At 48.4% G+C, this 19531-nt stretch overlaps 1 protein-coding gene across 2 annotated transcripts; it reads left to right on the top strand.

The window, feature by feature from the left end:
• Positions 1 to 311: 311 nt before the first annotated feature.
• On the top strand, positions 312 to 18361 carry pcy2 (Ethanolamine-phosphate cytidylyltransferase). Of its 2 annotated transcripts, NM_001173569.1 has the most exon segments (14): positions 377 to 615; positions 5502 to 5590; positions 5926 to 5974; positions 6133 to 6245; positions 7979 to 8130; positions 8388 to 8429; positions 8987 to 9125; positions 10052 to 10134; positions 13199 to 13276; positions 13823 to 13888; positions 15184 to 15249; positions 15342 to 15430; positions 15679 to 17693; positions 17730 to 18361. In NM_001173569.1, coding segments are annotated over 13 exon segments (1206 nt in total). In that variant the 5' UTR covers positions 377 to 493; the 3' UTR covers positions 15797 to 17693; positions 17730 to 18361.
• The last annotated feature ends 1170 nt before the right edge of the window (positions 18362 to 19531 follow it).

Here is a 19531-nt window from a genome sequence, read left to right as displayed (position 1 = left end):
CACCAACCATCTGGATAAAATGAAAACAGCCTAACCAGCTCTGCTAGGGCGAGTAAAATGGTCAGAGTGAGGGGTTCTCTCATTTGTGTCTGGAGGTAGCTAGCCAGTTAGCTTGGGCGCTTGACTGCCGTTGTGGAGTCAAAACGCTCGGATCAACCCTACTCGGCTAAACGCTCTGTGTTTCTGAACGCCCTGAGCGCACCCTGGCACTCGAGGTTGAATTCACGAACACACCCAAAATCTACGTTGTGCGGATTTCCGTAATCACGTGATATGAGTTTTTACGCAACCAGCAAGGCCGCCACCTAAGAGTAGTCATGGTTCGATCATGACGCGATATCCACGCCAAAGGAGGCGTTGTCCTACCGGCGGGTTCATTCTTTCGTTAAACCGGGGAATGAGATCGCACAACCCGTCCTTTTAACTTTACTTTGACGGCATTATTTTATTGTTGTGGGGTTTTAGCTCAGAGTTTTAATATTATTTTATCAACATGATCAAGAACGGTCACCACACATCGAATGAGCAGGGGATAGAGAGCGGTGCTAAGCAGGGAGACTTGGCTTGCAGCCCAGAGAAGAGGAAGCGCTCTGTCCGGGTGTGGTGTGATGGGTGGTAAGTCGTGTAGCTACACCTACTATCCAGCTAGCTAGTTATATTAGCTGCATGTACAACGCTGCCTAGCTGCGAAAAGGGTTTATATCATTTTTGGTGGTCTGTTGTGTGCATAGTAACCTCAGTAATATAAGTAGCTAAGTAACGTTAGCTAGGCTAGTAACTAACTGCTAGCGTAGCTCTACCAACAATGTAACGTTTTGGTTGATCAACTGTTGATTATAACCACTAAGCTAGATATAAAGGCACATCGTTACATTCAGCTTCACACAAACTGGCTAACTAGGTATTTTTGCTACTTTGTAAACATGAACTTGAGTGTTGCTGCCTGGCCAAACAAAAGTGGCTACTAATGTGATTATTTTGTGATTTCAATCACAAATCCCCCTAAAGTCAGACAACTACAGTACCTACTAGCTAGCTATACTGTTTCAGTTGCTACCTTTCTGAGAGAGGGGCTGTGAATGTGATCACAACCTGCCAGTGTCGACCAACAGCCAGTAGGAACGGAATGATCTCAGCTAGACTTAAGTTTCTGTGCATATGGTTTGCAAATATGTGGTTTAGGTAGGATGTTACGTAACCTTAGCTGTCACTGTGATGTATGGATATTGGGGCGGCAGGTAGCCTTGTGGTAAGGTTGTTGGATCGAAAATCCCTGAGCTGACAAGGTGAACATCTGTGTTCTGCCTCTGAACAAGGGAATTAACCCACTGTTCCCCGGTTCTCCTTTGCACCCCAGTATCTCTACTGTAAACATTCATCTTCTGCACATCTATCACTCCAGTGTTTAATTGCTGTATTGTAATTACTTCGCCACTATGGCCTATTTATTGCCTTACCTCCCTTATCTCACCTCATTTGCTCACATTGTATATAGACTTATTTTTCTACTGTATTATTGACTGTATGTTTGTTTTACTCCATGTGTAACTCTGTTGTATGTGTCGAACTGCTTTGCTTTATCTTGGACAGGTCGCAATTGTAAATGAGAACTTGTTCTCAACTAGCCTACCTTGTGAAATAAAACAATTAAATAAAAAGGCAGTCATTGTAAATAAGAATTTGTTCTTAACTGACTTGCCTAGTTAAATAAAGCTTACGGAAGGAAAAAAAACATTTTTTAAAATATTGGAAATAGCTTGGTGAAGTGCAGTTGCTGACTTGCTGCTAGCTAACAATTAGCCTGGTCGCAAATCGGTTTGTGCTTTTGCCTGAGGAATTGCATCGTTATTGTCAAGCTAAACATGACAATTCCTTGAGGAATAGACAATATCAGTTCTAGCTATGTGTATGGCTATAGCCTTTCTCATATACAGCTGGCCTGTACAGTAGTTGGCCGGCAACGGTTGGTAGGCCGGAAGAACGGTCATTCATTTGTTGATTGATCTGAAAGTCACTGTTTTAGCTACTTGATATCAATTTCATGCTATAGAAAGGTATACAGACTAGCCCTAACTAATACCTCTTATTATTATAATAACGGTATTTTACTGTTATTACCTAACTGTATTTTACTGTCATTACCCAACTGTATTTTACTTTACATGTAAACATGATGAGGAACCCAGTGGTGCCAAGGCTATGTATGGCAGCACTACTGTATGTTGCAACGCTTGTTTTGTTGTCAGAGGACAATGTGCAGAGTGACATAGCTAGCCACCCAACCCAGTTGGCAAGGAAGTACAAAGTCCACCCTTATCAGCTGACCATAGCGTCACATCTCCTAGTGTGCCACATGTTTGTTAACATTTTGGTCATTTAGCAGACGATCTTATCACATTGATGTTTGTTTCCCAAACAAAAAACGTTGTTTACTTTCAGCAGTAGCTTGTTTTATTCGGTGCATGTGATAAATAACGTTTGATTAGTAGCTAATAGGCCTTTATTCAAGTTTGTAGAATACATTAATACCTGATAAGGCTACTTCCTGGGTGATGTTTCCCCTCGCTACAGATCTAGGATCATCTCCCCAATCCTAACCTTAACCATTAATGGGGGAAATGCCAAAATGACCCAAGATCAGCATCTACTCTAGGGGCACCTTCTTCCTTCCTCCCTTGATAAGGATGAGGTAGAAGCTCTGTGATCGATGCTGCTGTCTGCCAGGTGGAGAATGACCTGCAGTAACCTTTGTCTCGCTGTGGATTAGAGAGGAGTCAGGAGAGTAAGTCATTAGCCAAGGCCAATAACACGCTCTGATGCCCTTGCTCTGGCTTGGTTCATACTTTACCTGGGCTATATTCATTAACTCAACTTGTCCCATAAAGAAATGTGCTTGCTTTGTTGCAAACCGCTACGGTGTGCACTAAATCAATAGGAAATACCACCCTGGCTTACTATCACTGATTCAACACGGCTGGATAGGGGAAAGTAAAGGATTCTACTGCTTTGCTTTCACCTATTAACAGACACCAGATCAGTGATTAGGCTCTTTCAAGGAAGGGGGAGGAGGAAGGAAGGATGCATTCTGAGAGTATTCAAACAGGGCTCGTCTCTCACTCCCGCCCATCCACACCACCTAGTACCTACAGCCTGCATTGTGCTCATCATGGGATGTGTCCAAATGGCAGCGTATATTGTGCACTTCTTTTGACCAAGGGGCACCTCTTTTGATCAGAGCCCTATAGTGCACTTACTGTAATACTATATAGCCTTATATGGGTAGTGTCCCAAACGGAACCCTATTCCCTTTATCGTGCACTACTTTTGCCCAGGACCCATAAGGCTCTGGTAAAATGTAGTGCACCATGTAGGGTACAGTGCTGACATGGTCTTGCTGAGTTTACTTGAGGCGAGAGCCGGCTGACTCCCACCTCCCCGTTCTCACCTTGTGACTGGTGGTGGCATAGCTATAAACACTGCTCTCACACAGACACAGATACTCTGCCCTCATAGTACCCAGGCAGACGGCTAGTTTGTGATAGCTTGTTTTGACATGGCAGTCCAGAATAGTGGGTATAAATAACTAACCAACCGTCTGTCTGTGTACATAGCGATTAGGTATAAATAGCTTACCAACATAGTGAACATGTCGTCCAGTGACAGATACAGCATGGGGGTGGCAGAGGGGTCTTGTTGGGGTCTTTTAGGGGGTAGCAGGGGGTCTTTTAGGGGGTAGCAGAAGGGTCTTTTAGGGGGTAGCAGGGGGTCTTTTAGGGGGTAGCAGAAGGGTCTTTTAGGGGGTAGCAGGGGGTCTTTTAGGGGGTAGCAGAAGGGTCTTTTAGGGGGTAGCAGAGGGGTCTTTTAGGGGGTAGCAGGGGGTCTTTTAGGGGGTAGCAGAGGGGTCTTTTAGGGGGTAGCAGAAGGGTCTTTTAGGGGGTAGCAGAGGGGTCTTTTAGGGGGTAGCAGAGGGGTCTTTTAGGGGGTAGCAGAGGGGTCTTTTAGGGGGTAGCAGAGGGGTCTTTTAGGGGGTAGCAGAGGGGTCTTTTAGGGGGTAGCAGAAGGGTCTTTTAGGGGGTAGCAGAAGGGTCTTTTAGGGGGTAGCAGAGGGGTCTTTTAGGGGAGCAGAGAGAGGGGGAGAGGGAAAGAAAGTGGGAGAGAGCGAGAGATGAGTGTTAGAGTACATCAAAATAAAACAGAAGCACTCAGTGTAATTTGTTACAGCGTACTATGTCCCAAATGGCCCCCTATTTCCTACAGCCTACAGAGTGCACTCAGAATGATTTCTTTACATAGTGGTATGAATTAGAGTGGCTGTTTGGCCAAAACCCAGCAAGTTATGTGGACAGGACAGACCTATCAGAGGCAGGCTCTCTGTACTATACTGACCTATCAGAGGCAGGCTCTCTGTACTATACTATACTATACTGACCTATCAGAGGCAGGCTCTCTGTACTATACTATACTGACCTATCAAAGGCAGGCTCTCTGTACTATACTATACTGACCTATCAGAGGCAGGCTCTCTGTACTATACTATACTGACCTATCAGAGGCAGGCTCTATGTACTATACTATACTGACCTATCAGAGGCAGGCTCGCTCTACTATACTGACCTATCAGACGCAGGCTCTCTGTACTATACTGACCTATCAGAGGCAGGCTCTCTGTACTATAGTGGCAGTATAAAGGAGAGTTGTTGGGAGTCTCCAGGTGATCTGCCTGTCTCCTGGTCTTAGCCTAGAGATACTGTCTGTCGTCTTGGTTACACCTCAGGGATAATTCCCATGGTAATCCTGGGGTTAATTACAGAGAGGAATCAGTACTTACACACACACACACACACACACACACACACACACACACACACACACACACACACACACACACACACACACAGGCCTGTGATACACACATTACAGAGAGAGGATGACACACATACTGCGAGAGCCACACATTGTACTTTCCTCGGGCTGAATCCTAACTGGAGAAACGTAACTTGTTGGGTTTAGTGTAAATCCTACCATGGCTGGTAATCATGTGACGGTAGGACAGGAGCAGGACGGAGCAGGCTGTAGGGTTGTGTGGGGTGATGGGTCTGCTGTGTGGAAGGGGAGAGCTTCCTCCATATCTATTCCATTAGAGGTGTCGACAGACAGGCAGGCAGACAGGCAGGCAGACAGACAGGCAGGCAGGCAGGCAGGCAGGCAGGCAGGCAGGCAGGCAGGCAGGCAGGCAGACAGACAGACGGACATCTACCACTGGATACAGAAACCAACTATCAAGTATAGAGCAGCTACTCATTAAAACACTATCCCCTCCCTGTCCTGTAGTCACTATCCCCTCCCTGAGACCAGCTGTTATACACACTGTCTGTCCCATGTTAATGACATCATGCTCTCTGTCCCTGTCCTGTAGTCACTATCCCCTCCCTGAGACCAGCTGTTATACACACTGTCTGTCCCATGTTAATGACATCATGCTCTCTGTCCCTGTCCTGTAGTTATGACATGGTGCACTACGGCCACTCCAACCAGCTGAGACAGGCTAAGGCCATGGGAGATTACCTCATCGTTGGAGTACATACAGATGGTACACACACGGACACACACGGACACACACACACACACGGACGGACACACACACACACGGACGGACACACGGACGGACACACACACGGACACACACACGGACACACACACGGACACACACACGGACACACACACGGACACACACACGGACACACACACGGACACACACACACACAGATGGACACACACACGGACACACACACGGACACACACGGACACACGCGTATTAATCATAAGTATCTCATTCTCTGATCTGTTTCTTCACTTGTCTCTCTGTTCCCCTCTCGACAACAGTACAGTAATATACAGTCACTTCCCTTCTCTCCCTCCCTCCAGAAGAGATCTCGAAGCACAAGGGTCCTCCTGTCTTCACCCAGGCAGAGAGGTAAGAAAATCACTGCATTTCATTTTCATGTAAATGGACAATGAAGTTTTGGTATGGTATGTAAATGGACAATGAAGTTTTGGTATGGTATGTAAATGGACAATAAAGTTTTGGTATGGTATGTAAATGGACAATAAAGTTGTGGAATGGTGTTGTAGGTATAAGATGGTGCAGGCTATCAAGTGGGTGGATGAGATCGTAGAGGGTGCTCCCTATGTCACCACACTGGACACACTGGACAAATACAACAGTGACTTCTGCGTCCACGGAGGTAAGGGGAGCGGGTGGTAGGGGGAGCGGAGGGTAAGGGGAGGGTAGGGGGAGCGGAGGGTAAGGGGAGCGGGAGGTAAGCGGAGGGTAGGGGGAGCGGAGGGTAAGGGGAGTGGGAGGTAAGGGGAGGTAGGGGGAGCGGAGGGTAAGGGGAGTGGGAGGTAAGCGGAGGGTAGGGGGAGCGGAGGGTAGGGGGAGCGGAGGGTAAGGGGAGGGTAGGGGGAGCGGAGGGTAAGGGGAGCGGGAGGTAAGCGGAGGGTAGGGGGAGCGGAGGGTAAGGGGAGTGGGAGGGTAGGGGGAGTGGGAGGGTAAGGGGAGTGGGAGGTAAGCGGAGGGTAGGGGGAGCGGAGGGTAAGGGGAGTGGGAGGTAAGGGGAGGGTAGGGGGAGCGGAGGGTAAGGGGAGTGGGAGGGTAGGGGGAGTGGGAGGGTAAGGGGAGTGGGAGGTAAGCGGAGGGTAGGGGGAGCGGAGGGTAAGGGGAGTGGGAGGTAAGGGGAGGGTAGGGGGAGCGGAGGGTAAGGGGAGTGGGAGGTAAGGGGAGGGTAGGGGGAGTGGGAGGGTAAGGGGAGGGTAGGGGGAGCGGAGGGTAAGGGGAGCGGAGGGTAGGGGGAGCGGAGGGTAAGGGGAGTGGGAGGGTAAGGGGAGCGGGAGGTAAGCGGAGGGTAGGGGGAGCGGAGGGTAAGGGGAGTGGGAGGGTAGGGGGAGTGGGAGGTAAGCGGAGGGTAGGGGGAGCGGAGGGTAAGGGGAGTGGGAGGTAAGCGGAGGGTAGGGGGAGCGGAGGGTAAGGGGAGTGGGAGGTAAGCGGAGGGTAGGGGGAGCGGAGGGTAAGGGGAGTGGGAGGTAAGCGGAGGGTAGGGGGAGCGGAGGGTAAGGGGAGTGGGAGGTAAGCGGAGGGTAAGGGGAGCGGAGGGTAAGGGGAGTGGGAGGGTAGGGGGAGCGGGAGGTAAGCGGAGGGTAGGGGGAGCGGAGGGTAAGGGGAGTGGGAGGGTAAGGGGAGTGGGAGGGTAGGGGGAGTGGGAGGTAAGCGGAGGGTAGGGGGAGCGGAGGGTAAGGGGAGTGGGAGGTAAGCGGAGGGTAGGGGGAGCGGAGGGTAAGGGGAGTGGGAGGTAAGCGGAGGGTAGGGGGAGCGGAGGGTAAGGGGAGTGGGAGGTAAGCGGAGGGTAGGGGGAGCGGAGGGTAAGGGGAGTGGGAGGTAAGCGGAGGGTAGGGGGAGCGGAGGGTAAGGGGAGCGGGCGGAGGGTAGGGGGAGCGGAGGGTAAGGGGAGTGGGAGGTAAGCGGAGGGTCGGGGGAGCGGAGGGTTGGGGGAGCGGGAGGGTAGGGTGGAGCGGGGGGTAAGGGGAGCGGGAGGGTAGGGGGAGCGGGAGGTAAGCGGAGGGTAGGGGGAGCGGGTGGGGGGGAGGTAAGGGGATTGGGGCGGAGGGTTGGGGGAGCGGGTCGTAGGGTGGGGGGGTGGTAAGGGGAGCGGGTGGTAGGGGGAGCGGGCGGAGGGTAGGGGGAGCGGGCCGTAGGGGGAGCGGGTGGGGGGGAGGTAAGGGGATTGGGGGGTAGGGGGGGCCTGACTGAGACCGATTTGTTACATTTTTAAAGGAGAACAGGGACTCATCCTCCTCCCATATTTCTGTGTTTATTTAGACAGTTGAATGTACATCCCAGGCTACAGTGGGAGAGGTGGGATTCCATCATGTTGGGCTGATGTCAGAAAACTAACTACAACGTTGTCCTTGTGTACCTTAGATGACATCACTCTGACGGTGGACGGTAAGGACACGTATGCGGAGGTGAAGAGAGAGGGCCGGTACCGGGAGTGTAGACGCACCCAGGGGGTCTCCACCACAGACCTGGTGGGCCGCATGCTGCTCATGACTAAAACCCACCACAGTAACATTGTGAGTAGCACACACAGAGAGCACACTGACCTTACAGTATTGTGTGTACTTACAGCAGGGGAGGCTGCTGAGGGGAGGACGGCTCACAGTAAAGGTTGGAACGGAGGGAATGGTATTAAACACATTCCATTGATTCTGCTCCAGCCCATCCTCCCTAAATAAGGTGCCACCAACCTCCTGTGGCTTACACTGTTGTAATCACAGAAATCACACAGGACTGACCTCAAGCAAACCTCTCTTCCTCTGTCGGTTTACAGGACAACTCAGACTACCAACAGCACACGGACAACTTTGGGAAGGTAAATATTACTATTCAAATATATTCTGAAGAGGAAGTGGAGATGACAACATTCTGTTGTTGTAGATTATTCTGAACACAAGGGGGCGCAATTACACTGTTCAGTACAACCATGGTGTGCTGTACATCTCAGTGAAAATGGTACCGTAGTGTATTCAGATGGAATGATCAGAAAGTTAAGTCCGATTTTTATTTTGTGTTTAACAAAAGGTCTCTTTGGAACACCCACGTGAGCCTGCTTTCTGAGGAGTTACTTCCTCAGGCTTTCCAACTACTATGAGATGGCTGGGTTTCTGAGGCTAGGGTTTAGAACGGGCCCTTCCCCTCTCTCTCCTCCCCTCCATGTTCTCCCCAGGGTCCTAAGGGCCACAGTCCATGGACAGGAGTTGGGATAGGTTTATATTAGGTTTGTGTTAGGTTTGGATTAGGGGTTATGACTATAATAGTGTTTTGTCTCCCCAGGGTCCTAAGGGCCACAGTCCATGGACAGGAGTTGGGATAGGTTTGTGTTAGGTTTGGATTAGGGGTTATGACTATAATAGTGTTTTGTCTCCCCAGGGTCCTAAGGGCCACAGTCCATGGACAGGAGTGTCCCAGTTCCTCCAGACTTCCCAGAAGATCATCCAGTTTGCCTCAGGACAGGAGGCCCAACCTGGGGACACCATCATCTACGTAGCCGGGGCCTTCGACCTCTTCCGTATCCTTATGTACCGCTGTGTCTGTGAGAGAAACTGAAACAATGGGTGGTTGTCTGTCTGTGAGAGAGACCGAAACAATGGGTGGTTGTCTGTCTGTGAGAGAGACCGAGACAAATGGTGGTCGTGTGTCTGTGAGAGAGACCGAGACAAATGGTGGTCGTGTGTCTGTGAGAGAGACCGAGACAAATGGTGGTCGTGTGTCTGTGAGAGAGACCGAGACAAATGGTGGTCGTGTGTCTGTGAGAGAGACCGAGACAAATGGTGGTCGTGTGTCTGTGAGAGAGACCGAGACAAATGGTGGTCGTGTGTCTGTGAGAGAGACCGAGACAAATGGTGGTCGTGTGTCTGTGAGAGAGACCGAGACAAATGGTGGTCGTGTGTCTGTGAGAGAGACCGAGACAAATGGTGGTCGTGTGTCTGTGAGAGAGACCGAGACAAATGGTGGTCGTGTGTCTGTGAGAGAGACCGAGACAAATGGTGGTCGTGTGTCTGTGAGAGAGACCGAGACAAATGGTGGTCGTGTGTCTGTGAGAGAGACCGAGACAAATGGTGGTCGTGTGTCTGTGAGAGAGACCGAGACAAATGGTGGTCGTGTGTCTGTGAGAGAGACCGAGACAAATGGTGGTCGTGTGTCTGTGAGAGAGACCGAGACAAATGGTGGTCGTGTGTCTGTGAGAGAGACCGAGACAAATGGTGGTCGTGTGTCTGTGAGAGAGACCGAGACAAATGGTGGTCGTGTGTCTGTGAGAGAGACCGAGACAAATGGTGGTCGTGTGTCTGTGAGAGAGACCGAGACAAATGGTGGTCGTGTGTCTGTGAGAGAGACCGAGACAAATGGTGGTCGTGTGTCTGTGAGAGAGACCGAGACAAATGGTGGTCGTGTGTCTGTGTGTTTGTGATTACCTTGACCACTCCTCCCCATCAGACATTGGTCATGTTGACTTCCTGGAGACGGTCTACAAACAGGCTGAGAGGCCTTACGTCATTGTGGGACTGCACTTTGACCAGGTATGTACACACACTTAAACAAACACACACACATGTTCAGAAAACGCTGACCCCATCAGATTCAGGAAACATTTGCACAGGCAACATTTGTGTTGATTTGCACTGAGCTAAAGGGTAGAGCTGCCGCTTTCAAGTTGCGGGACTCTAACCCGGAAGCTTATAAGAAATCCTGCTAAGCCCTCCGACGAACCATCAAACAGGCCAAGCGCCAATACAGGGCTAAAATTGAATCTCCGACTCCGACACTCATCTTATGTGGCAGGGCTTGCAAACTATTACAGACTACAAAGGGAAGCACAGCCGCGAGCTGCCCAGTGACACAAGCCTACCAGACGAGCTAAATCACTTCTATGCTCGCTTCGAGGCAAGCAACACTGAGGCATGCATGAGAGCATCAGCTGTTCCGGATGACTGTGTGATCATACTCTCCGTAGCCGACGTGAGTAAGACCTTTAAACAGGTCAACATACACAAGGCCGCGGGGCCAGATGGATTACAATGACGTGTGCTCCGGGCATGTGCTGACAAACTGGCAGGTGTCTTCAAAGACATTTTCAACATGTCCCTGATTGAGTCTGTAATACCAACATGTTTCAAGCAGACCACCATAGTCCCTGTGCCCAAGAACACGAAGGCAACCTGCCTAAATGACTACAGACCCGTAGCACTCACGTCATGAAGTGCTTTGAAAGGCTGGTAATGGCTCACATCAACACCATTATCCCAGAAAGATGACGCAATCTCTATTGCACTCCACACTGCCCTTTCCCACCTGGACAAAAGGAACACCTATGTGAGAATGCTGTTCATTGACTACAGCTCAGCGTTCAACACCATAGTGCCCACGAAGCTCATCGCTAAGCTAAGGACCATGGGACTAAACACCTCCCTCTGCAACTGGATCCTGGACTTCCTGACAGGCCGCCCCCAGGTGGTGAGGGTAGGTAGCAACACATCTGCCAAGCTGATCCTCAACACTGGAGCCCCTCAGGGGTGCGTGCTCAGTCCCCTCCTGTACTCCCTGTTCACCCACAACTGCGTGGCCAGGTACGACTCCAACACCATCATTAAGCTTGCAGACGACACAACAGTGGTAGGCCTGATCACAGACAACGACAAGACGGCCTATAGGGAGGAGGTCCGAGACCTGACCGGGTGGTGCCAGAATAACAACCTATCCCTCAACGTAACCAAGACTAAGGAGATGATTGTGGACTACAGGAAAAGGAGGACTGAGCACATCCCCATTCTCATCGGCGGGGCTGTAGTGGAGCAGGTTGAGAGCTTCAAGTTCCTTGGTGTCCACATCACCAACAAACTAGAATGGTCCAAACACACCAAGACAGTCGTGAAGAGGGGCACGACAAAGCCTATTCCTCCTCAGGAAACTAAAAAGATTTGGCATGGGTCCTCAGATCCTCAAAAGGTTCTACAGCTGCAACATCGAGAGCATCCTGACTGGTTGCATCACTGCCTGGTATGGCAATTGCTCGGCCTCTGACCGCAAGGCACTATAGAGGGTAGTGCGTACGGTCCAGTACATCACTGGGGCTAAGCTGCCTGCCATCCAGGACCTCTATACCAGGTGGTGTCAGAGGAAGGCCCTAAAAATTGTCAAAGACCCCAGCCACCCTAGTCATAGACTGTTCTCTCCTCTACCGCATGGCAAGTCTAGGACCAAAAGGCAGTTTTTATCCCCAAGCATTAAGACTCCTGAACAGGTAATCAAATGGCTACCCGGACTATCTGCATTGTGCCCCCGTCCCCGTCCCCGTCCCCCCAACCCCTCTTTTACGCTGCTGCTACTCTGTTTATCATATATGCATAGTCACTTAAACTACACATTCATGTACATATTACCTCAATTAGCCCGACTAACCAGTGCCTGGTATATAGCCTCGCTACTGTATATAGCCTCGCTACTGTATATAGCCTCGCTGCTGTATATAGCCTCGCTACTGTATATAGCCTCGCTACTGTATATAGCCTCGCTGCTGTATATAGCCTCGCTGCTGTATATAGCCTCGCTAATAGCCTCGCTACTGTATATAGCCTCACTACTGTTATTATTCACTGTCTTTTTACTGTTGTTTTTTATTTCCTTACCTATCTATTGTTCACCTAATACCTATTTTTACTTAAAAGTTGCACTGTTGGTTAGGGGCCTGTAAGTAAACATTTCACTGTACTACCCGTTGTAACCAGCGCACATGACAAATAAACTTTGATTTGATACGCTGACCCCATCAGATTCTCTGAGAATGTGGTTTTATAACCCTGTAGACATGATGGGGGGGCAGACTGTTTTTCACTGGCCCTCTCACACACACACACACACACACAGGCCCGTGGTACGCACAGACACACACACTGTTACAGAGAAACATGTGGATCTAGTTGACCACATTATATGAAGGATTGATGTACATGTCTAATAAAGCTTCAGAGGGCCTCGCTGCTCGTGTTCCCCAAATCTGTTTCACATTCCAATGAAACACGCTGCCATTGGTCGAGAGCCAGTATAAATACTCTGTCATTGGTCCTCGACTGTGTGGGTCGTCCTATTCCTTTTAGACGCTGTCCCAAGGTCAGTTGTGACGGAATGCTGAAGGATCAATCCTAGCAGGAGGAGACTTTTCTCAACTCGATCTTCATGGGGGGAAAAAAAAGTCAGTGGTTGGAACCAAAAACAGATTTCAAAAATACATTTTAATAGGGCCAAATCTTAACCTTCACCATTAGTGGGGATGACAAAACTGACCTAAGATCAGTGTCTAGAGACAACATTAAACTACTTCTCTTTATATCCTCCCATAGACTTAGATAGACAACCGTAGTGGCCAAAATCATGGGCATTGAGGACTTTCACCATTTCAAAGTAGTCAACTGGGCTCACATTGTTCCATCCAGGACATCAGGAGGGATCAGCCAATTAATTAGACAAATACCCCCGTTTCACATTGCAATAAAGCCTCATGCCATTGGTCGAGAGCTAGTAAAATATCCTGACATTGGTCGAGGCTAGTAAATATCCTGTCATTGGTTGTGTTTTTCTGTCAACCAGGAAGTGAATCGCTACAAAGGGAAGAACTACCCAATCATGAACATCCACGAGAGAACCCTGAGTGTCCTGGCCTGCAGGGTGAGAACATACACACATTAAACACACACAGACACACCAACACACAGGCGCCCACCGACACTCCCGGACACACACTCCCCGACACAGACAGACACGCACACATACACACCAATGCACACACACAATGGTGCACACACACACCGACACACACGCACACACACCAACACATGCGCACCGACACACACACACACACACACACACACCAACACAGACACACACCAACAACTGTTCTTTGTAACCCCTTGGGCCCAATAGTCACAGATAGTTAAAGCTGTTTGCTCTACCTAGAGATAAATGTTCTCCTTACACACACACACACACACACACACACACACCGGATTACACAATTCCATAACCATTCAGCGTTAACACAAAGCCTGAAACTGTCTCCCTGTCCTGTGACAGAGCTATTACTCAATGTCTGTTGACCTAAATACAACCATTACACAACATTATGCAACACTCACAACTCACTCTTATTTTTGTTGTTGTTAAATTAATTATTTTCTCCCTCCCTCCCTCCCTCCCTCCCTCCCTCCCTCCCAGTATGTATCAGAGGTTGTGATTGGGGCTCCCTATGCTGTGGGTAAAGATCTGCTGGACCACTTCAAGGTGAGACACACACACACACACACACACACACACACACACACACACACACACAGAGACGAAGACAGTGCTATTGAAACAGTGGTATTGTTTGACTGGGAGAAGAGACGTCTTTCCTAACATGCATAGCCTCTCTTAGGGAGAAACATGTATAATGACCTGTAGTGTGTGTGTGTGTGTGTGTGTGTGTGTGTGTGTGTGTGTGTGTGTGTGTGTGTGTGTGTGTGTGTGTGTGTGTGTGTGTGTGTGTGTGTGTGTGTGTGTGTGTGTGTGTGTGTGTGTGTGTGTGTGTGTGTGTGTGTGTGAACTGACCTTTCTCCTGTGTTTATGGGACATTGTTCCAGACTGGGGTGCTGTAGTAATGTCAAGCTGTTACTGTATAGCAGACATACTACAGATGTTCCTCTCTCCCCCTCTAGCTCTCTCTCCCCCTCTCTCTGCTGATCTGTTATACCGTAGATATTATTGATCTGTTATACCGTAGATATTATTGATCTGTTATACCGTAGATATTATTGATCTGTTATACCGTAGATATTATTGATCTGTTATACCGTAGATATTATTGATCTGTTATACCGTAGATATTATTGATCTGTTATACCGTAGATATTATACTATAGATATGTATAATTAGGTTATACTATAGATATGTATGATCTATCATGTAGGTTATACCATAGATATTATTGATCATATTTTAAATGACCCATGTCACTTCCTGTTATACCATAGATATTATTAATCATATTTTATATAAAAAAATATAAAAAATACCCCCTTTTTTTCTCCCCATTTTCGTGGTATCCAATTGGTAGTTACAGTCTTGTCCCATCGCTGCAACACCCGTACGGACTCGGGAGAGGCAAAGGTCGAGAGTCATGCGTCCTCTGAAACACAACCCAACCTAGCCGCACTGCTTCTTGACACAACGCCCATCCAACCCGGAAGCCAGCCGCACCAATGTGTGCGACCTGGTCAGCGTGCACTGCGCCCGGCCCACCACAGGAGTCGCTAGTGCGCGATGAGACAAGGATATCCCTGCCGGCCAAACCCTCCCTAACCCGGACGATGCTGGGCCAATTGTGCATCGCCCCATAGACCTCCCGGTCGCGGCCGGCTGCGACAGAGCCTGGGCTCGAACCCAGAGTCTCTGGTGGCACAGCTAGCACTGCGATGCACTGCCTTAGACCACTGCGCCACTCGGGAGGCCCTTTATTGGTCATATTTTAATTGACCATGTATGATCAATCATGTAGGTTATATTATTGATCCTATTATGATGTCACTTGTTGTAGGTGGACCTGGTGTGTCATGGGAAGACAGAGGTGTTTCCTGACAGGGACACTGCAGACCCTTATGCTGTGAGTACTGACTGTGTGTTTGTCTGTTTTGCAGTATTCGTGTGTGATTATCTGTCTTTTTGTGTGATTGCATGTTATTGTGTGTGTCCCAGGAGCCTAAGAAGAGAGGTATCTTCCGTACAGTAGACAGTGGTAACGGTTTGACCACCGATGACATCGTACAGAGAATCATCAAGAACCGGTAAGGGCCTCTCTCACACAGTAGCCTTGAAGTGTCTCTCACCCATCCATCACCGTCTACCTTCTGTCTCCCCTTGTCCCTCATCTTTTTCTCACTCATTTGGTTATTTTTCCATCCCTCTCTCCCAACTTCCTCCCCGCCTCTCTCCACCTCCTCCCTGCCTCTCTCCCTCCTTATTTGATGTTATTGTATTGTTATCTTGTACAAAATGCACCATACAAATGAAGTTGGTTTGATTCTCTCTCCAGGCTGCAGTTTGAGGCAAGGAACCAGAAGAAGGAGGCCAAGGAGATTGCGGTGTTTGAGGCGATGAAACGCCAGGCAGAGGGAGAGCGGGCCGGGGACACGGCCCAAGCAGCACAGTAACCAGATCAAACTAGTTCAAACCAGACCCAGCTGTCCCAAAACTGATCCTAACCCAGCGTTTCCCAAACTAGAGAAACTCTGAAATAACTTTCTTTTTTTAATTGCGTTTGGTTCATAGAACTGGGGTTATGTCAGTAACCTCCGGTAGCTGCTAGATGCCGTTGTAATAATGAGAGCAGTTTTGGTTTTCTTCCTTCCTATCTTTTGAACGGTTTAATCTACGGTTTCCCTCTACAATACCCAGAAGCCTCAGAACAGAGTGGACAAGACCAGACACTAAAATCAGACTGGAGGAACAATAAATCAATGGTGTTATTTTCTACACAGAAGATCAAACTAAATGATTGCCTGATGATCTTCTGATCTTCCCAATACCTTTCTGATGCATTTGTCACTTCAAACAATCCTTCATATTGAAACACTGTCAAATGTACTGTCAATTGATTTGTAATAGACGGTCATAGTCCCAGTTTAAGAACCAAACATTGGCTGTTGATTTCATCACCTTTTTTTAAAATAACAAAATGGGGTCGCGGAACAAAAAAGTTTGGGATCCCCTGTCCTAACCAGTTCAAAATGGTTCAAACACGACCCAAACAGGGTCAGACTGAACCTAGCCAGCCCAAACCAGTCTAGTCCTACTACTTATACTGTATACACATCCTTTAGTGAAGCATTGCCTGCTAGCCCATCCTAGACCTGCTTTACCCCCCAGTCCACAACGGGCCAAACTCATTCCACCGACGGCCGAGTGGCTGCGGGTTTTCACTCCCTTGTACTTGATTGATGAATTAAGGTCAGTAATTAGTAAGGAACTCCCCTCACCTGGTTGTCTAGATCTTAACTGAAAGGAAAAACAGCAGACACTAGACCCTCCATGGAATGAGTTTCCACCTCACCCAAACCGGATCAGACCGCAGAACCTGACTTTAACCAAGACGCCTCCTCTCCTTCACCAGCTAAGGAGAACACAAAAATCACCCTCTCCCCCTGTCAGTGGAGGCTGCTGAGGGGAGGATGGCCCATAATAATGTCTGGAGTGGAATATCTGGAATGGAGTGTGTTAAATCTCATCACACTTCCAGGCAGAAAGGAAGGAGGAGAGGAAAGGAAGATGGAGAAAAGAATCCAAAGTGTGACTGTGAAGAAAAAGAGAACATTGAGAGACTTGTGAAGAAGAGAGAAAAGTCTATGTAGTTGTGTGTGTACTGTATATTTAGTAGTGCCTTCCAGTCTGATTTACCAAATGGCACACTATTCCCTATGGACCCTGGTCAAAAGGCAGCTGACCCCAGACCTGCGGTTACAGCCGCTGGCCCCGGACCTGCGGTTACAGCCGCTGGCCCCGGACCTGCGGTTACAGCCGCTGGCCCCGGACCTGCGGTTACAGCCGCTGGCCCCAGCCCTGCGGTTACAGCCGCTGGCCCCAGACCTGCGGTTACAGCCGCTGGCCCTAGCACACATACATGCCAGAGTGGACGTAGCTGCTCAGCCTGAAGTGTCCCCACTTGCGCCATGGAATAACTGGCTGTTCTGTGGCGTGACCGGTCACGCTGGTTTGAGGCAGAGGTCTTGGGTTCGCGCCTCGCTAGGAGCCGACTCAGGAGGAAGGTGGTGCTCTTTAAGCATGACCTCCTTTACATCGCTCTGGGTTTAAATCCAGCCCACTATCTCATCAATAAATAAAAACACTGTACTGTACAGGGAATAGGGTGCCATTTCAGATGCACCCCTCTGTCTTGTATGTAACATGATGATTCAGGACTCTGTCAACGTTTTCTTTTCTTGTTTTTAATGTGTTGGTATGTGGATAATTAATTTAAAACGTTTTTAGAGAGGTATGGACAATGAATGGGGGAGTCAAGTGTGTGTATGTGTGAGAGAGACTGTTTTAAAGGGGGAGTGTGTATGCGTGAGAGAGACTGTTTTAAAGGGGGAGTGTGTATGCGTGAGAGAGACTGTTTTAAAGGGAGTGTGTGCGAATGAAAAATGAATAACAAAACAAATGGGCATGTATATTGTATGGCACTACCCCGCTATAAAGTTGCTCTGTAAATCTGTCAATTAATTGTCCGGTGATAAGAAAATACATTATTTTGAGGTTGAGCCTCTGTAGTTGTTCAATAGTCCGTAATATCTGACATGAAGTGGAAACCCAAAAAGGTTAACATTATTTACCTACTAAGCTGGAAAAAAGTCTGATTAGTAAAATTGTGTAAGCACACATTTGCTTACCACTAATGTCTAATGATAGTTTCAGAAGAGTAATTTTTCCTATAATGGTCTTCACCTATCTTACAAACTTATATATTTCCACACTGAGGTTGAAATGACACTGAAATTATGATAATGCCCTTTTTAGGGAAAAAGTGATGGAAATGTCAGCCTGTTCAGGTGGGATGGAGTTTTTGGCCTACAGCAAATCACATTTTATTTGTCACATGTGCCAAATACAACAGGAGTAGATCTTACAGGGAAATGCTTACAAGCCCTTAACCAACAATGCAGTTAAGAAAAATAAGTGTTCAAATATTTACTAAAATAAACGAAGGGGGGAAAAAAGCATGACATCACAATCTGATCTAATTAATCTGATCAATGACCAGTCATCTTTTATTTGCATATGTATCCTCCTTTGAGGCGGTAGGCTCTAGAACAGAGCTCTCCAAACTTGTTCCTGGAGACCTACCCTCCTGCAGGTTTTAGCTCCAACATCAGTTGTAACCAACATGATTTAGTGACTCAACCAGCTAAATTAAGTTCGCTAGATCAGGGTTGGAGCGAAAACCTACAGGACTGTAGCTCTCCAGGAACAGGGTTGGAGTGAACCTACAGGACTGTAGTTCTCCAGGAACAGGGTTGGAGTGAACCTACAGGACTGTAGTTCTCCAGGAACAGGGTTGGAGTGAACCTACAGGACTGTAGTTCTCCAGGAACAGGGTTGGAGTGAACCTACAGGACTGTAGCTCTCCAGGAACAGGGTTGGAGTGAACCTACAGGACTGTAGTTCTCCAGGAGCAGGGTTGGAGTGAACCTACAGGACTGTAGTTCGCCAGGAACAGGGTTGGAGTGAGAACCTACAGGACGGTAGGTTTCCAGGAACAGGGTTGGAGTTAAAACCTACAGGACTGTAGCTCTCCAGGAACAGGGTTGGAGTTAAAACCTACAGGACTGTAGCTCTCCAGGAACAGGGTTGGAGTTAAAACCTACAGGACTGTAGCTCTCCAGGAACAGGGTTGGAGTTAAAACCTACAGGACTGTAGCTCTCCAGGAACAGGGTTGGAGTTAAAACCTACAGGACTGTAGCTCTCCAGGAACAGGGTTGGAGTATAAACCTACAGGACGGTAGGTTTCCAGGACCAGGGTTGGAGAGCCCTGCTCTGGAGTTTAGAAATAAAGAAATTGTTGCAATGCACAAAGAAAGTCAGCGGTGACCCACCTGGACCCCTGCCGCCAGACCACTGGTGTTGAAGATCCTATCCACCAACCAGAGCTGTGTATGTCATCATATTTAAATGTGTATCAACCCCCTCGTGACCAAAGAGCATTCCAATGGCAAAAGGAGGCTCGGAAATAAATTACTAAAAAAGAGATATTGGATTTGTCATAAAAACAATAAAGGGATTTATTGGCCATACAGTGATGATTTTAAAATACAATTTAAAAGCCTGCATGGGGGCTTTAAACTAAACTATTTAGAGAGAGTTTTTGAAAAAGAAAGCTGTGGCTTTTCAC

This window comes from Salmo salar, chromosome 12, assembly GCF_965601325.2.
Source record: "Salmo salar chromosome 12, fSalSal1, whole genome shotgun sequence".
Classification (NCBI taxonomy): Eukaryota; Metazoa; Chordata; class Actinopteri; order Salmoniformes; family Salmonidae; genus Salmo; species Salmo salar.
The sequence above is the reverse complement of the archived record's forward strand: the minus strand, read 5'-3'. Positions and strand labels throughout refer to the sequence as shown.